The 19,353-nt window shown below is 36.0% G+C and overlaps 1 protein-coding gene across 14 annotated transcripts in view; it reads right to left on the bottom strand.

Annotated features, from left to right (window-relative positions):
- LOC111063372 (ras-GEF domain-containing family member 1B) overlaps positions 1–19,353 on the bottom strand; it is a 224,660-nt gene that overhangs the window by 9,916 nt on the left and 195,391 nt on the right. For all 14 annotated transcript variants that reach the window (XM_039419944.1, XM_039419946.1, XM_039419945.1 and 11 more), the window contains 4 exons: positions 8,221–8,366; positions 7,656–7,779; positions 6,917–7,147; positions 1,194–1,540 (listed from right to left, as the gene is read on the bottom strand). In XM_039419944.1, coding sequence (XP_039275878.1) covers positions 1,194–1,540; positions 6,917–7,147; positions 7,656–7,779; positions 8,221–8,366 — 848 coding nt within the window. The remainder of the gene's footprint in view (positions 1–1,193; positions 1,541–6,916; positions 7,148–7,655; positions 7,780–8,220; positions 8,367–19,353) is intronic.

Below are 19,353 nucleotides of genomic sequence, written 5' to 3'. Positions count from 1 at the left end.
GTTGAACTATAGCTATAACGTTGATGAACATTTCCGAAAGTTATTCGTATTTACTATTTATTAGTCAATACTAATATCATATATTAATATAATATAACGGTCATATAAAATCCGTTCCACAAGTCTTTGAAATGTAATTGAAGTGACAGGACATTCAATTATGGTATATCCACAAACCAAGAACAAAGTCCCTATCATTCTTGGAGGCCCAGTTTCTCAATCCTTATATCTCTATTATTTGTTCTAATGCAAATTGAATAATGCTATTTCCTTGCTGTATTATTTTCAAATGTAAATCTGCACATCAATTTGATGTACAATAAACTAATGGAAAATAATGATAAATGTATTGGAGTGATATTATTATTCGATCATAAGATGCAGTAGCTAATAGAGTGCATGGAAATTTTCGGTTCAAATTTTTTATTGCATATTCTTAGGATTTACAAATATAATAATGAAAAATTTCTAATTTCGGCTTTCTTACTAACTTTACTAATCGGTACTGAAATTTAAATTAACATTTTTCAATGTAATTCTTTGGAGTGTTTCTTCTTTTTCTTTTTGCTCGACTGGGCAGAAATTATTGGAAAGCACCTACTACAGTGAGGTCCACATTATAATGGCAGTGGAGAGCGATAGGAGAACAGCGTTGCCGATTCTCTGCCTTGTCACTGCCTTCCCCGGATGGTAGCTGATACCGGTCTGATGTGATACAGTATTAACTGTTCATTCTTTTTTAAAAGAATCAACTATATTTTATTCGTCAAGAAAATATATTTCTCAATGATTAAATAATATTGCATTAATTAATTTTATTTCTACATTGTTGAAAAACGATCTGGCAACGTCGTGGAGCTAGAAAAAGATAGCGCTATCTGCTTTGTCGAATGATAGACAAGGATAACAAACCCAATTGTTAACCAAATAGTGCCATTATAAAGTGGATCCCACTGTAATTATCATAGAGAAAGGATCCTAATTGAGTATTAAGATGCAAGATCAGAGTATCGGAATGATAAAAAACAGCGATAATTATTGTATAATAATTATTTCAAATAACCAATGAAAGTTAAATAAATGGAACTAAGGACTAACATTCCGACAGTTGGTTAACTACAATTTCTAATAAATTATCCATCCATTAACCAAGCTATAAGTTTGAAATGACGAGCCAATGTTGCAGCACTCACTTATTGGAGCATCCCTCGTTGAGGAAGTAGAGATCCTTGACGAGGAGCGAGAAGAAGGGCACGACGATGCGTTGTCTCTCATCAGTGGCGCCGGCCGACCGCCAAACGGCCGCCTTCAGCGTCGACCGGTAGCTGCTGAAGTTCGACGAAGGGTCCATCTGGTGCTCGAGCACCGAGAACTTGGCACTCGGAACTTTGCTCCACGTCTTTTTCAGCCGCGAGATCGGTGACATGTTCAGTCCCGCTATGATCGCCATCAGAGAATTGAAGTTGCCGATGTTGAAGCACTCCCTCGCCGCCTCTATCCAGAACTCGGTCACTTTCACGCGTTGTTTCTTCTTCACGTGCTGCAAAACACAATGCAAAGTTGGATTTCAATTCAAAGATTCCTCGATCCATACGAACTGCGATGTTATGATCGCTTGTATGATTGTTATGTACGATGCCTTGAGATTCAGTGAAAGCTGGAATATTTTACTATTATATAAATATAAGTACTATTTATATAGCTTTCATTGGATATTTGAAATAATTATTATACAGTAATTGAGTGAAAGGGTCAAAATATAGTGGAGCTGCAAAGGAAGAGTGTATTAGAGAAGCTAGCAAAGGGTTTTTGAATAATGCATGTATCTGAATATCTCAGCTTCCTTCTACCTTAAATCCTATGTACGCCTCTCCAATATGTTCTGAGAGATCTGAAGGCATGCATTATTTTCAATACTATCAGCTACCTTCCCTGAAAGACTCTTAGACTCTACCTTCGCCGCTTCACCTATGAACCTATACATTGCCTATACCTTTGCCGCTTCATGTTTTGAACCTATAAATTGCCTAAAATAGGGTTAGCCAGTGAATCGGGGAGATTTAAATAAGTAAATAATTCATTAAGGGGAGTAATTTAATTATTTGATGGATATCAATATATAGAAGAAAAGTAGTAATTTACTGTACAATAAGTTAAACAATTCAACATTTTTGAGTACTACATTTATCAAATGCCATCCATTGGGATATATGCACTGCTACAGCCTGGCCTGGAAGTTTCTCATGCCATTTTGCATCATTTTCAGTTTCTCATGATCAACATATTGACTGGTTCGTTCGATTTCATCAAAACTATTCTAAATAAACCTAGACTTTTCCCAACAAGCTTGACTTTTCAAAAATTCGATTTTCTCACAATTAGACAATTATATATTTTGAGAGTAATTAAATTTATTATCAAGCATAAAACTCATTTCCCTTCTACAAATAATTCTGCCAACAGCCTATACAACCTAAGACCTACAGCAAATAAATATTTAACTTACAATACAAACATAGAGACCATCATTGATACAATCCCTGAACGTATATTAAATGTAAGAGAATAACCAAAAAAAGTAAAACAGAATATTAACACCTGGATCAAATGCAATTACTTCTATTTATGAGATGTTTTTCACAAAGTGGAAACTCTTCTGACTTGTGTGCTTGCTTATTCTGCATTCCTTTGTAAATCATCTAGTTCTCAAAATCTTTTTTCACCACTTGGTTCTATCGTTTTTTATCCTTTTCCTTATTTCTTCTCCCATCCCATCCTTTCATTTCTTTCTATTTACTTCTCCTGTTACCTTTTTCACCTTCTCAAGGATTGAAGGTTTCCTAGTACATGGATAACCATAGTTGGAAAAACCCTTCAATCCTCCACCTTTTTTTGCATCACAATCTCTTTATCTTGTTCTATTGTTGATGTTTGCATGTATTCTTCTTGTTAATTTGTAACAAACTTGTATGTATGTGTGAAATAAATAAACTGAATTGTATTGTATTGAATTTATTACCGAATTCGTTGTTTTAGGACTAAACAGTTCTAGGTGGATCGTTCTGAAAAACTCATGGGTTTTCATGTAAACCCATAGCAAGGGGGCCGAGAAAAATCCCCATTTCGGGAAATGACGCCGCCTGGAAACAAAGCATTCACAGCATTCATGGCAACCCTTGCAGTGTGGCTTGTTGCACCATCTTGTTGGAACATTGTTTTTTTGTGTATTCATTTACTGGAAAACGGCCGAGTTGTAAGAATGTTTTGGATCATTGCAACGTAATGCATAGAGTTAACAGTCACAGCACTTGCATTGATATCCTCAAAGAAAAATAGGTCTATGATTGATTACTCTTGCCAACATTGCGCATCAAACCGTCACTTTTTCAGCATGAAGAGGCGTATCATGAAATACGACAGGGTTTTCCTCTGACCAGTATCTGAAATTTTGTTTATAAACAAAACCAGGGAGATGAAAATGCCTTTATTAAATCATGCTCTATAATACTTGAATATTAGTTCTTTTGTCAATTTTCAACTTCAAGCACTCTCTCTCCTCTCTTCTTCTGCTATCTATCTATGTCTTTACCTTACTTCTTCTCTATTTTATTTTTTTCTTTTTAATTTTGTTTAGTTTAAATGGTCGACTTTTTTTTATTATTTATATTGAACTTATTCTTTCTATTCTTATTTCAATTAAACTTATTTTCTTATTTTAATTAAAATTATTTATATTGTACAATACGAATAGCATTTAATGATATAAATAATTAGTATTTTATTTTAAGATTTAGCATGTAATTCTGAAGTTTGTTTAATTTCTGTATAAGTTGTTTTTGTTTTCTTATTATTCTTTATTATTTTGTGTGGAGTGCGGTTTTGGGCAGTGTGCCTGTCGCATCCACACTGATTAACTACATTCACTACAATGTATCTTTTTTTCCAATAAATTGAAATTGAAATTGACAAATATAAAGGCATGCATCATTTTCAACACTGTTAGCTACCTTCTCTAATAGACTCAACCTTTGTCCCTCCACTATGTTTTGAATCAAAATAAAAGCTTTGCTCTACTAATAATATAGCTTTATTTACTTGAAGTGTATGTATAGTCAGAGCTACTACTCATTTTCATTCAATAAAATAGCATTATAGTGCCCTTTTTAAATAATATAAAATAATAGATCAAAAACACAACTTAGTCTGTTTATTTATTTTAAATACAACTTTGCGTTATAATATAATAATAATATTAATATATTATTTTATATTAATTTCAATAAAAGGCTACTATATATCTTTTATTGAATAAAAGTTTATTTACATTCAAGAACAAAAGCCTATCTTTATTTATGTGGTTCGCAACAAATACAATATTTCACATTAATTTAAATTATTAAATTTTTCACTTTTAGTGATTCAAAGTCAGTCGATAATTTTTGCCCATATTCCCCTGTCTCTAGCTTCGGTCAGCCACAAATCTTCATCTCATTGTGAAAATTCATCTCTGCACGAATACTGGGGGTCCCCTTCCTCTGGTCCTGTCCCGTGATCCATTCCGTGCATGTCTTCGCCCATCTGTCAGCTTCCATCCTTACCACGTGACCAACCCATCTCCACTTGATTAGATGAGCTTCTCGTTGCAGATACTTCACATTAATCTTTTTCAAATACTCCGTGTTCCTAACTCTCTGTTGCAGTCGAAGTCCGAGTATACTTCTTGAAATTTGTGTCTGAGTTGTCTCTAATCTTCTGTCAAGTTCAGCTGTCAGTGTCCAAATTTGAGATCCGTACAATAGCGATTGATAGACACATTTTCTGAGGGATTTCGCTTTTAATTCATTCGAGAAATCTCCTTTGAATATTTTTGTTAGAATCCCAATACTTTTTTCATCTTTTGTTTATTCTCTTCCCTGTTCGATTCTCGAAAGATAAAAGTTGAACTGGGTACTCATATTCATTACATAGCCTATCGATTCAAAAGTGACTTCAATCCTCTCCTTACTTGGAGTTGGTCATAACATAACTCTTGTCTTCTTCGCATTCAGATTCAAACCCAATCTTTCACTTGCATCTATGAGTTCGTTGAACACTTATTTAATCTCTTCAGCATTTTTTTCCAATCAACGAAACGTCATCTGCGAATCTTAAGGTGCGTACAGATTTACGCGCCGCGAACATGAGTAATTCACTTTTAAACAGCTGATGCCAAGCTTTTTATATCTGTATCTTACCATTTCTGTAGAAATACAGATATAGTCAGCTGATTGAAAGTGAATTGCTCATGTTCGCGGCGCGTATATCTGTACGCACCTTTGGGTTTGACAGCTGATATCCATTCACGCACAATCCTTATGAAAGTCCACAAATCCAATCCCAAATAAGGGAATCTTATACTTTATGCATTTTTCGATGAGTTGGTTGGCGGCTTGCAATTGGTCAGCTGTCGAGTATCCAGGTCTAAATCCAGCCTTTTCTATGGGTGATTCTCGTAAATCTTGCTCATTACTCAGTTTTTTATTATTGATACAAAAAATTTGTAAATGGTTGATGTCAAAGTGATAGGCCTGTAGTTTCTTATATCTGCACTGGAACCTTTTTTTAATAGAATTATAATTTTACTTCTCCTCCAATCTGTAGGAACTGTCTTTTCCACCATAATTTTATTGAAGAGTTGTTTCAATGGTCGAAGTATCGACTGCGAAAATGATAGCTTCATTATTTGTAATACCGTCATCTCCAGGAGCTATATTATTTTTCAAACGTTTGATAGTATGACTTATTTCTTCTTATACTATATCTGGTACTCGATGATCGGCAATATGCTCTGTTACGTTTGTTCCCTCCTCTTTTCCTTTGTAATTTCTCTCTTCATATAGCTACTCATAGAATGCAGATACCTCTTCTACTATTCCTCAACAATCCGATAGTGTTCCTTCTTCTGTTTCTAGTTTTGGGATCCACCTCTTCATCACTGTACTTATGAGCTTCTGAACACTTCTAGTAGATTCCGTAGAATTCTTCATTCATCATTGTGCTTTCCTCATAATCCTTTATTTCTTCTATTATTCGCTATCTTACTTCATTCCTAAGCTGTCGATGTTAATTTTTTTACTGTCTTGTTAATGATTCTATTCAACCGCTTTCTTTTTTCCATCATTCGTTTTGTTAGGCTTAATATCTCATACACAAAGGTAATTTGACGGTGGGTGTGATTGGGGATCCTACTCAAATTGAAAAAAAAACTACTTTACTATGACTTTAAAAATCTGGTCCGCCATCTTGAATGCAACAATATTTTTTCAAATAGGAAGGTGGTCATGCGATACATTATTTCGATACGGAATTTCAAGAAAAAAAGAATGGCGATAACCGCATTACGATATCTCAAACCGTTTCGAAGATATTCACATTATTAATCAATACTATTTGAAGCAGAAAGGAGATAAAAAAGTCCGAGAAAGGCTTAGTATCTCATAAAAAATGTGATTCCAAGGTGGGTGTGATTGGGAATCCTAATCAAATTGAAAATACTACTTTACTATGACTATAGATCTGGTCCACCATCTTGGATCCGCCATTTTGAATGCAGCTTTTTTAAATAGGAAGGTGTTCTTGCGATACATGATTTCGATACGGAATTTTAAGGGAAAATGAATGGTGAAAACCGCACATCGATATCTCAAACCGTTTAGAAAATATTCATATAATTGATCAGTACCACTTATGTATTTAATTTCTGATGCATGATTTTCATACGCTGATTCAACCAAGACAAGAATGGAAACAAAATTTCAGAAATAATACACTAGCATCTAAAATATCACTGTGTAGATCACACGGTCAGCACATTGACAATGCGGTTATGAACTGAACCCTAAATGATTATCCAACGCAAAATGCACAAACTACTAACCTTCACAACTTCGGTAGCTACAAAATAGCTCAATTTATTGAACCAGGAAACATAAGACTCGAGATTTCTCGTCTTCTTCATGTCCTTGAAGGATGTTTCCAGGTGTGGATTTTCTTTGGCGAAGGCTTGCACGAACTCCTCAGGTCCTATGTACGATAGCCTTTCCAGTTCTATGTGAGTCAGTTGCTGGGCCAATCCGCTGGCGTTGCCACACAGTTCTGTCACATCAGTCTGGAATTTAGAGCAGAATTAATCTTCTGGACAACATTTGTTCCTGGAAATACACTTATTCAATATTGAGAATAAATATGTTGTGTAATATATTAGTAGTCGAATTCAGACTCAACAATATTCTTGAGAGCATTCAACAACGTTTGAACTCAACATTATTAAATATTCAAGGAATGAACGGTCCTGCTGTGTGCACTCCAATTTCTAACATTATCGTTTCAAAGTGTAGGACGACAGCAATTTAATGTTGACGAAGCTGATGATATAGTATGATTTGATAAGACAAGAAATTTAATAACAACAGAAGTGATGAGTGAGAATTCTTATACCAGCCAAGCTGATTGTTAGTGTGATTTGATGGACAAGAGAGTAAAATTACAACATAACTGATGGGTAAAATTTCTTATACCAACCAAGCTGATGATATAGTGTGATTCAAGAAAGTTGAATAACGACAGAACTGATGGGTGAGAATTCTTATAGCAGCCAAGCTGATGAGAATACTAACCGAGCTAAGCATATCAAGAGAGTCGGTGGTTGGTTCAGTGTTGACCATCTGCAGAAACATTTCATACTTTTCGAGCGCAGTCAGCCTATGCAACAAGTTCTGTAGCAGTGCAGACACGTCCTGCCTGAATAACAATACAGCAATATTTCATTAATCATTATTTATTCATTCATCATCAAAAGAATAAAATTTTATTTATAATGATAGAGATGAGCATTCAAAGCACAAATGAATATGAAATGAAAGCACTCTTTTATATAGGCTGAACATATTCTGATCATTTAAAAATACGATGTTGCACCCCTTTTTAAGCTGAACTTGTGCTGAGCGATGGGATACGAATATGAACAGATGTCTGTCATTGTAACTGAAACAATTTAAAAAAATATATAAATACAAGTTGTATCCTTCTTAGAACATCGCTTGTGTTGGGCGCGATACCTGTAGATTTAATCGATGAACTTTTGGTGCTCTAAAAAAATAGTAAATGACTGCTTATGCAAAGTTTATCTATGATTTTCATATTTAATCAATTATGTAGAATATTGAATTAGTTGTCGCTGACCTGACACCAGCTTCGAGTGTGACACAGCGGTGCGTGATGTTGCGTACGTGCGCCATGACTCGCTCGTCGCGAAAGTCGTAAGGGAATGTTTCGCTCCATTCGGCCAACAGCTGCACAAGTCGCGGAATGAACCTGCACAGTCGCTCCTGTAATCACAATCAACGCATTTTTAGCGAAAAGCATCGATATAACCCTCAATACTGGATGAAAACGGCAATATAACTGCGTTATATTACGCTCGATGGACTCAGTTTTAGAGCATTTCTTGGATCAAGAACTCTTGCCGACTTGTAATAACAAGATTGAAATTTGCAGCTTGGATCTACAGTTTCATATTGATTTTGCTCATTTCAGAGTATAGAAAAGATCTGAAACTTATCACCGATACGTACTCATACAATACGGTATCTGCAATCTAGATAGATTTTAACGAATCTTTTGAATTTTAACGATACATTGAGTGAAAAGATAAATAAATAATAGAAGAAGAGAGAATTTTGCTATTCAGACACATGGGAGAAAACTAATTTAGAAAAAGATTCATGTGGGATGAACATTTTATAATAGAAGACTCGTTAAACTAGAAGCTCTCATCCACTAACCATGCAAAACAATTATATAAATATAGATTGTCAATGAACAACTTGTATCATACAGTATGATAAAATATGAGAGATCTACAAATACGTAGATTTAACAAAGATACAAGGATGATATTGTATGATCTGATAAACTTTATCAAAAGTCGATTATCTACATTGTTATCTGTGTTCTTGATAATGCTAATCAATAAGTAATTATAAACACTTAGCCTAGTCTGAATTCATTGACCGAGCGAAGTGAGGTCTAAGATTCAAGTCGACGGTTTGGCATATCTCTTAATGTTTAAATGTTAAAATGTTAAAATGTTAAAATGTTAAAATGTTAAAATGTTAAAATGTTAAAATGTTAAAATGTTAAAATGTTAAAATGTTAAAATGTTAAAATGTTAAAATGTTAAATGTTTAAATGTATAAATGTATAAATGTTTAAATGTTTGAATGTTTGAATGTTTGAATGTTTGAATGTTTAAATTTTAAATGTTTAAATGTTTAAATGTTTAATGTTTAAATGTTTAATGTTTAAATTTTAATGTTTAAATGTTTAAATGTTTAAATGTTTAAATGTTTAAATGTTAAATGTTTAAATGTTTAATGTTTAAATTTTAAATGTTTAAATGTTTAAATGTTTAAATGTTTAAATGTTTAAATTTTAAATGTTTAAATGTTTAAATGTTTAAATGTTTAAATGTTAAATGTTTAAATGTTTAAATGTTTAAATGTTTAAATGTTTAAATGTTTAAATGTTTAAATGTTTAAATGTTAAATGTTAAATGTTTAAATGTTTAATGTTAAATGTTTAAATGTTTAAATGTTTAAATTTTAATGTTTAAATGTTTAAATTTTAAATGTTTAAATGTTTAAATGTTTAAATGTTTAAATGTTTAAATGTTTAAATGTTAAATGTTTAAATTTTAAATGTTTAATGTTTAAATGTTTAAATGTTTAATGTTTAAATGTTTAAATGTTTAAATGTTTGAATGTTTTTATGTTGCATATTTATGGTGAAACGCGGTTATAGATTTTTGATATTCAAAAAGTTATAAGAGCCAAAATAGCAAAAAATTGAAGGAAAATGTGTTTTTTCAAAAATGTCACATCTTTTATATCTCGAAAAGTGAAAGAGATATAGAAAAAGTTGATTGTAGAAAATTATGTAAGCTTCAATTTCTTATAGAATAGCCATGTCTGTAAAATGCATAATTTTCGAGTTATATGCAAGAAACCAAAAAATGGTACCTTTGAACCACCCCCACCCCCTTAGCACAGGCATAGGGGTGGGGACTTTTGATATGTTTACCTCTTGAAAATGTATCTTTCCATTAACGTTAGTAGACTGTTGACTATAATACTACCCGTTCAAAAGCATCGAACATCTTGGAAATTGTATCTTTCCATCAACGTTGTAGGCAGTTGCAGCCAGACCTGATAACAGCGCTCACACTCACATTCTGGGACGACACGTCACGGTACGATATAGGACAGAAAGCTCTATGTTTATTAAGGATTTTTTCTAGACATTTTTAATTTATAAATTATTTATTGATTTTTGAGAAAACATAACAACAGGTCAATGTAACTCACTGAGCGCGAGGTCTACTGTTCACAGAACTACTAGTCATAAATCAGCTGACAAGTGGGCGCAATTGATTCGTCCCAGCTCTGAAAAAGTTCTCCAAAATAACACCTTTACCATCTAACTTGTAGCTGGGAGGGCCTCCACGGGGTGCGCCTGGATACCCAAATTAGGACGGAGACCTGAATTTGGGGAACTGAATTGAATCAAAGGGTTGCCATGGCAGACGGGAGATCCATCATATGGATCCAGGGTGGGAGGGTTGTCATTCTTGTGATGACAGCCTCCAAACGACTGGGTCTGTGAGTCTGCTGGGCGGGTGTGTTTGGTATTTGTGATTAGGTTAGCGATGATTGCATCATTTTATATGGGTGCCTGTACTTTGACATATTGCGCATAAGGGTATATGAGTAGATGTTGGGAGATACCTCCTGAAGCTCATTCTTGCTGACAAGACACATTATGTCTCCCGGTCAATCAGGCCAAAACAGTTCTTATCAGGGCTACAAAAAACAAAGGCTAATACTAGCTGCTAAAAATTTACGGATTGGACAATTGAATATAGAAGGCATTTCCAGGGCTAAAGCAGATATTTGCGGAAGAATGATGTCTGATCAAAGAGTAGATATAATCCTATTGCAAGAGACACATTTGTCTGCCACCAAGGAACAAAGACTTAGTATCCCTGGATATACTCTAGTAAACTTATTGAGTCATGACAAGCATGGTCTAGCTACTTATGTGAAATCAAATAAGACTCATTTATGCAGTACAGTTGAGGGTAACAGCCATTGTATTTGAATCAATTTTCAATCTATTACTATATATAATGTATATAAACCACCTTCAGAAAGATGGAATGACTTGGCTTTACCTCTCCCAGAGCACACTACTGTGTATATTGGGGATTTCAATTCACATAGCTCCATGTAAGGGTATAGGGAAGAGAATGCAGATGGAGCAGACATTATAAGATGGGCAGAAATGTGCAACTGTACATTGATATTTGTTGCTAAACAGAGCCCTCCATTCTACTCTGCCCGATGGGGAACAACATCTTCCCCTGACCTATGTTTTGTCTCCAGTGGGGAAAATGATCTGCCTCTTTCAGCTCAGACAAAAGTGCTGTCTAAATTTCCAAGAAGTCAACATAGGATTCTGGTAACAGAGATAGGTCTCTCACTCCCAATAATACAAAACCCCAAAATACCAAGATGGAATCTTCACAAAGCAAACTGGCAACTATTTCAGAGCGAGGTAGAAAAGACAATACGCAGAATTCCGGTGAGTATTGATAATTACAAAAGATTTGTGGGTTTGATTCTTGCAGCAGCCAAGAAAGCAGTACCTAGAGGTCACAGGAAGAGCTATATCCCTTGTTGGAATGAGAGCTGCAATGCCCTAATGGAAGAGTATAATTCCTCACAAAGTGATGAGACAGCTCAGAACTTGATAAAGAGTCTTGATAAGAAAAAGCTCAATCGGTGGATTGCAGCTATGGAGGAAATGGATTTCACACACTCCAGCAGGAAGTCATGGAACTTGCTATGCAAACTGGGGGCTGCAAGTTCAATATACCAAACAACATCTAAAGCCATGCCTGACAAAATTGCAGACAAGATTGAACAAAATTCAGGTCCCAGTATACCACAGAGTGAAAAAGCTGCAATGAAAAGGCATTTTAGGAGAGCACTGAATGAATGTGCTGAGAGATCGGCATTTGTGAACACAATTACTTCTGAAGAAATAATTGAAGCTTAGGTTTATTTAGCGAACTATATTGGAAATTTTAAGGTAGGGTTATAAAACGGGCACTTTGTTCCGTGGATGTTTTTTTTACAAGAGAAATATTTGATCAAATAAGGGAAAGGTTTTTAAGCGAAAATAGATGTAAAATGTTAAATGTTTAAATGTTTAATGTTTAATGTTTAAATGTTTAATGTTTAAATGTTTAAATGTTTAAATGTTTAATGTTTAAATGTTTAATGTTTAAATGTTTAAATGTTTAAATGTTTAATGTTTAAATGTTAAATGTTTAAATGTTTAAATTTTAAATGTTTAAATGTTTGAATGTTTTTATGTTGCATATTTATGGCGAAACGCGGTTATAGATTTTTGATATTCAAAAAGTTATAAGAGCCAAAATAGCAAAAAATTGAAGGAAAATGTGTTTTTTCAAAAATGTCACATCTTTTATATCTCGAAAAGTGGAAGAGATATAGAAAAAGTTGATTGTAGGAAATTATGTAAGCTTCAATTTCTTATAGAATAGCCATGTCTGTAAAATGCATAATTTTCGAGTTATATGCAAGAAACCAAAAAATGGTACCTTTGAACCACCCCCACCCCCTTAGCACAGGCATAGGGGTGGGGACTTTTGATATGTTTACCTCTTGAAAATGTATCTTTCCATTAACGTTAGTAGACTGTTGACTATAATACTACCCGTTCAAAAGCATCGAACATCTTGGAAATTGTATCTTTCCATCAACGTTGTAGGCAGTTGCAGCCAGACCTGATAACAGCGCTCACACTCACATTCTGGGACGACACGTCACGGTACGATATAGGACAGAAAGCTCTATGTTTATTAAGGATTTTTTCTAGACATTTTTAATTTATAAATTATTTATTGATTTTTGAGAAAACATAACAACAGGTCAATGTAACTCACTGAGCGCGAGGTCTACTGTTCACAGAACTACTAGTCATAAATCAGCTGACAAGTGGGCGCAATTGATTCGTCCCAGCTCTGAAAAAGTTCTCCAAAATAACACCTTTACCATCTAACTTGTAGCTGGGAGGGCCTCCACGGGGTGCGCCTGGATACCCAAATTAGGACGGAGACCTGAATTTGGGGAACTGAATTGAATCAAAGGGTTGCCATGGCAGACGGGAGATCCATCATATGGATCCAGGGTGGGAGGGTTGTCATTCTTGTGATGACAGCCTCCAAACGACTGGGTCTGTGAGTCTGCTGGGCGGGTGTGTTTGGTATTTGTGATTAGGTTAGCGATGATTGCATCATTTTATATGGGTGCCTGTACTTTGACATATTGCGCATAAGGGTATATGAGTAGATGTTGGGAGATACCTCCTGAAGCTCATTCTTGCTGACAAGACACATTATGTCTCCCGGTCAATCAGGCCAAAACAGTTCTTATCAGGGCTACAAAAAACAAGGCTAATACTAGCTGCTAAAAATTTATGGATTGGACAATTGAATATAGAAGGCATTTCCAGGGCTAAAGCAGATATTTGCGGAAGAATGATGTCTGATCAAAGAGTAGATATAATCCTATTGCAAGAGACACATTTGTCTGCCACCAAGGAACAAAGACTTAGTATCCCTGGATATACTCTAGTAAACTTATTGAGTCATGACAAGCATGGTCTAGCTACTTATGTGAAATCAAATAAGACTCATTTATGCAGTACAGTTGAGGGTAACAGCCATTGTATTTGAATCAATTTTCAATCTATTACTATATATAATGTATATAAACCACCTTCAGAAAGATGGAATGACTTGGCTTTACCTCTCCCAGAGCACACTACTGTGTATATTGGGGATTTCAATTCACATAGCTCCATGTAAGGGTATAGGGAAGAGAATGCAGATGGAGCAGACATTATAAGATGGGCAGAAATGTGCAACTGTACATTGATATTTGTTGCTAAACAGAGCCCTCCATTCTACTCTGCCCGATGGGGAACAACATCTTCCCCTGACCTATGTTTTGTCTCCAGTGGGGAGAATGATCTGCCTCTTTCAGCTCAGACAAAAAAGCTGTCTAAATTTCCAAGAAGTCAACATAGGATTCTGGTAACAGAGATAGGTCTCTCACTCCCAATAATACAAAACCCCAAAATACCAAGATGGAATCTTCACAAAGCAAACTGGCAACTATTTCAGAGCGAGGTAGAAAAGACAATACGCAGAATTCCGGTGAGTATTGATAATTACAAAAGATTTGTGGGTTTGATTCTTGCAGCAGCCAAGAAAGCAGTACCTAGAGGTCACAGGAAGAGCTATATCCCTTGTTGGAATGAGAGCTGCAATGCCCTAATGGAAGAGTATAATTCCTCACAAAGTGATGAGACAGCTCAGAACTTGATAAAGAGTCTTGATAAGAAAAAGCTCAATCGGTGGATTGCAGCTATGGAGGAAATGGATTTCACACACTCCAGCAGGAAGTCATGGAACTTGCTATGCAAACTGGGGGCTGCAAGTTCAATATACCAAACAACATCTAAAGCCATGCCTGACAAAATTGCAGACAAGATTGAACAAAATTCAGGTCCCAGTATACCACAGAGTGAAAAAGCTGCAATGAAAAGGCATTTTAGGAGAGCACTGAATGAATGTGCTGAGAGATCGGCATTTGTGAACACAATTACTTCTGAAGAAATAATTGAAGCAGTAAAGAGAATAAAGTGTGGGAAATCACCTGGAGCTGGTGGTGTAATGCCGGAATTTATCAAAAACATGCAATCTACTGGCAATTGTTCACAGCAATCATTGATCAGGCCAGAATACCAAGAATGTGGAGGAAATCAAAAGTTGTTGCTGTACTGAAGCCAGGGAAGGATAAGGAAGACCCATCTAGCTACAGACCTATATCTCTCCTGTCAGTCACACATAAACTCTTTGAAAGGATTATCCTGTTAAGGATAAGTGGTAGAGTGAAGGGGATTCTCCCAGTTGAACAGGCAGGCTTCAGAGAAGGTAGAAGCTGTGAAGAACAGGTGTTATTAGTTGCCACATTCATTGAACATGGATTTGAAAAAAAAATTGAAGTCAGGCGCTGTTTTTTTTGGACCTAAGCTCAGCTTATGACACAGTATGGAAGGCCGGGCTACTCACAAAGATGGCTCAAACTCTGAAATGCAGAAAGTTGGTGAGTCTCTTTAGAGCTCTTTTGAGTGACCATTCAGAGTGAGGCATGGAGGAAAAGAGAGTTCCTTGAGGTTTTTACAGAATGGACTACCTCAGGGCTAACTGACACCCTTGCTTTTCAATCTCTACACTGCAGACATTCCAGACACCAGGGCATGTAAGTTCATCTATGCAGATGACATTGCTCTTATAGCCCAGGGACCAACATATGAATTGAGAGAGAACTGAACAAGGACCTGAGTGTTCTGAGGAAGTATTTTTCTGACTGGAAACTTAGGCCAAATCCAGCTAAGACACTGAACACGGCATTCCATCTTAATAACAGAGAAGCTAATCGTCAACTCAATCTTGTCTTCTGTGAGGAGAGAGTAAATCACTGTGAGGCCCCTCGCTACTTGGGAGTAAAGCTGGATAGAACTCTAACCTTTCGACAGCATCTTGAGAGTCTCAAGAACAAACTGAAGACTAGGAACAACATTATATGTAAGTTGGCTGGTACAAGCTGAGGATACAGTGTGAAGGCTCTGAAAACATCTTGCCTGGCACTAGTATATAGTGCAGCAGAATACTGTTCATCAGTATGGGAGCACAGCACTCATACTAAGAAAATAGACATCACCCTGAATGAGACAATGAGGAAAATAAGTGGTACCATAAGACCTACTGATACTGAGTGGTTGCCTGTCCTATGCAACATTGTTCCACCAGCATTGAGAAGAAAAGAAAGGACTTATCAGTTGATGAACCGCTTATCCTCCAGACAAAAGCTGCCACTAATGAAGGATATGCTGAATCCACCCCTTAAAAGATTGAGGTCTAGGCATTATCTCTGACTGGCAGAAGTTGAGAGACAAGATATTATAGAATTGTGGCGGCAGGAATGGTTTCAGGTCAACATTGAGAATAAGACGTTGATGGAAGACCCATCTGTGCCTTTGCCTGGAATGGATTTGAAGAGGAAACTTTGGTGCAGGTTGAATCGCTTTCGTACATCTGCAGGCAGGTGTGCTCAAGCACAGACTACTTGGAGCATAGCCACTGACCCCCACTATATATATATAGCTGACAAGTGATTACACAGATGTGTGGAGAAGCCAGTCTATTGCTGTATTTCCATAAGGTCTATAGTTTCAATCAGGTACTTGTGGATGAGAATACTGTGTGAGGTCTACTGAACACAGAACTACTAGTATAACAACTAAATTAAATGATTGAGAGGTTAATTTGTTAAACCATGAGTATTTTTATCATATTCAACTGTTTATTGTTCTCATAAGTTGTGTTGAATCACTACCTCCATAAGCAAAGCCATAGTGCATTCGTGTGACGTCAGCACAGGTAGGACTCCTACACCAATAAAAACACTAGCTGATATAGATCAGCTGAAATCAACGAATTTTTATTGGTTTAGGAGCCCTACCTGTGCTGACATCACACAAATACACTACAGCTTTGTTTATGGAGGTAGTGGTTGAATAAATAAATAAGTATCTTAACATCATCTATTGTAATTACCAGCTGTCCAGAGGTATTTAGCTTTATCAAAAGTTTTTAGGTATAGTTACTGTATATAGAAGAAGACGGTAGGTGTCACGCACATGTTTGTGCTGAATTTCCGGTGTCGCTGACATCATTTTATATTCAATCATCTGGTTTTAACTAATAAGTTTCATAAAATTGCCAATAGGTGTTAAAACCTCGGTTGGTGGCAATGACATAATCTTGCTGGCTGGCCACTGCGCACACATTTCATGACCCCTACCGTTTTCATCTAAATACCGTGGGTATAGTTCTATCACATTTGACAAATAGGCCTATGATATTTTCAGAAATAATAGCTTGAATAGCTATTGCTTTATTAGTACAAGATAATCGAACAGAGTGACGAGTGACCATAGGAATGAATAATATCTTCTCTTACCATTATCATCTGTTGTAATTACCAGCTAGTCCAGGTATTTAAAATTCTAAAATCTAGTACAATCCCATCTCATATTTTTCAAAGATGATCTTTCAACAAATAGCTATCACTTTCATTTATTATAATCACGGTATTTAGATGAAAACAGTATGGGTCATGAAATGTGTGCGCAGTAGCCAGCCAGATAGATCGCATCATTGCCACCAACCGAGGTTTTTAACAGGGCAATGTCAGTATACACCACCATCAAAGTCAGACACATCCATCCTAGCACTGAAAATCAGTCTTGTTTTGGCGGTGGCTACTTTTGTCGTTCTTGTGCTGAAAAAAGTGTCTTGTTTTGGTGGGGCAAGTCCATGACTAATTTCTCTACCTGGAAAACAGTCTCTGGTTGTTGATATCAGCTTTTGTCGCTTATGTCAGTTAAGCTGGCAGAATAGCTAGAAGTAAACTGGTTTCAATTTTGGCACAGACTGTACTTTCTTTGAAATATTCTGTTTATAACTTAGTGTGACTGTAGAAGTGTGTGTGTGTGTGTGTGTTGTGTGTGTGTGTGGTGTGTGTGTGTGTGTGTGTGTGTGTGTGTGTGTGTGTGTGTGTGTGTGTGTGTGTGACCATTGGACAATACTCCTGCGTGACATTGTCTCTTATCTCAACCTTATTTAGTTCTATTGCTTCCTCTCTCATTCTCTCTCTCCCACTCTCCCTCTCGCCCCCTCCCACACCCTCTCTCTATCACTCCTGCGCCTTTCTCTCTCACTCTCTCTCTGTCTCACATACACACTCACTCTCTCTCTGTCTCACATACACACTCACTCTCTCTCTCTCTCTAACTCTCTCTCTCTTACCCGGTTGTGTGCTAATGTTCTCCTTTCTTCAAAACCCCTCAGGGTTTTGTTATTATTCCATACAATGCTTCAAACATAATTATCTTCAACCTATCTTGAATTTGACTCTCCCATGCCTAGATTTGTAAATTTTTTAGTGTCAATAATATTCATTACTATCAACTCTTGCTTGTAATATTGTGAATTCCCCCATTCCACCGAGTAGGATTGTATAATATAGTTGATGTAGCATCTTACTGGAAGGTTGATGGTTGAATGTGAGAGAGGACCGGCCGTGCAAAAAAAAGTAAAACTGCAATTCAATTAAATCCTCACTTCTTCACTTTTTCACTATAGGCATATATCCCTCGGAAACACACTCTCTTGTAAAATACACAATCCCCTACACTGAAATAATTTGACTCCTTCAAGTTATGTGCTCCCAACTTGATAATACCGCCCGTGTAGGGTTGTTCTCTCAATAATATTTGTTGAACGAGCAAGTTCTTACTTTTTACTCGAGTTCAAAGTTGTTGCCAGTCTGTGGGTTTGCTTGTTTGTTTGAATGCACTACAATAACTTTAGAAAGAGTTGATCGATCAGCTTCAAATTTTGAACACGCACTCTTCGAACCTTTTTACAGGTCAAGTTCGTTGAACAACAAAATATTTTACTCACTTCTTCGTCCTTTTTCAAGATATAAAAGTAACATTGAAAGTACTGCATGAGACAAAATAGCTTGCTCCTGTGTGTCTACCTGACTATTATCCTTCAGTAGCATATGCGTAATATTAATGATACAAATTGTGATAGCAGTTGCTATGTCTTTGGTATTATTGATTTTTAACAAAATTTGAATTCTGTTTCTAAATCATTTACCCAAACGGAGAAACCTATGAAGTTCTATGGATTCACGTAGGCCTACAGCGTAATATAAATAGGAAAACAGCTTAATGTTCCTTTTCCAAAGATAATTTGACAGTGGGCTCCACTGGGATTCCTATTCAAATTGGAAAAAAAATCTGTAGGTAGCTTCAAAATTTTGGTCTGCCATCTTTGTTCCGCCACATTGAATCAAAAATTTTCTATGGGAAGGTTTTAATACGAGATTCAGATAAAGAATTTCAAGAGACAATGAATGGTGGAAATCGCTCATCAATATAATCAAACCGTTTCAATGATATTCACATTTTAGTGTTGACGTTTTTGGATATCTGTGATACAGAAATATTGCTCGCCTAGAACAGGATAGATTATTCATCACATTCTTATCATTACCGTTCCCTAGCAACCTATTTGGAGCGTTTATA

This window comes from Nilaparvata lugens, chromosome 2 (assembly GCF_014356525.2).
Source record: "Nilaparvata lugens isolate BPH chromosome 2, ASM1435652v1, whole genome shotgun sequence".
NCBI lineage: Eukaryota > Metazoa > Arthropoda > Insecta > Hemiptera > Delphacidae > Nilaparvata > Nilaparvata lugens.
The sequence above is the reverse complement of the archived record's forward strand: the minus strand, read 5'-3'. Positions and strand labels throughout refer to the sequence as shown.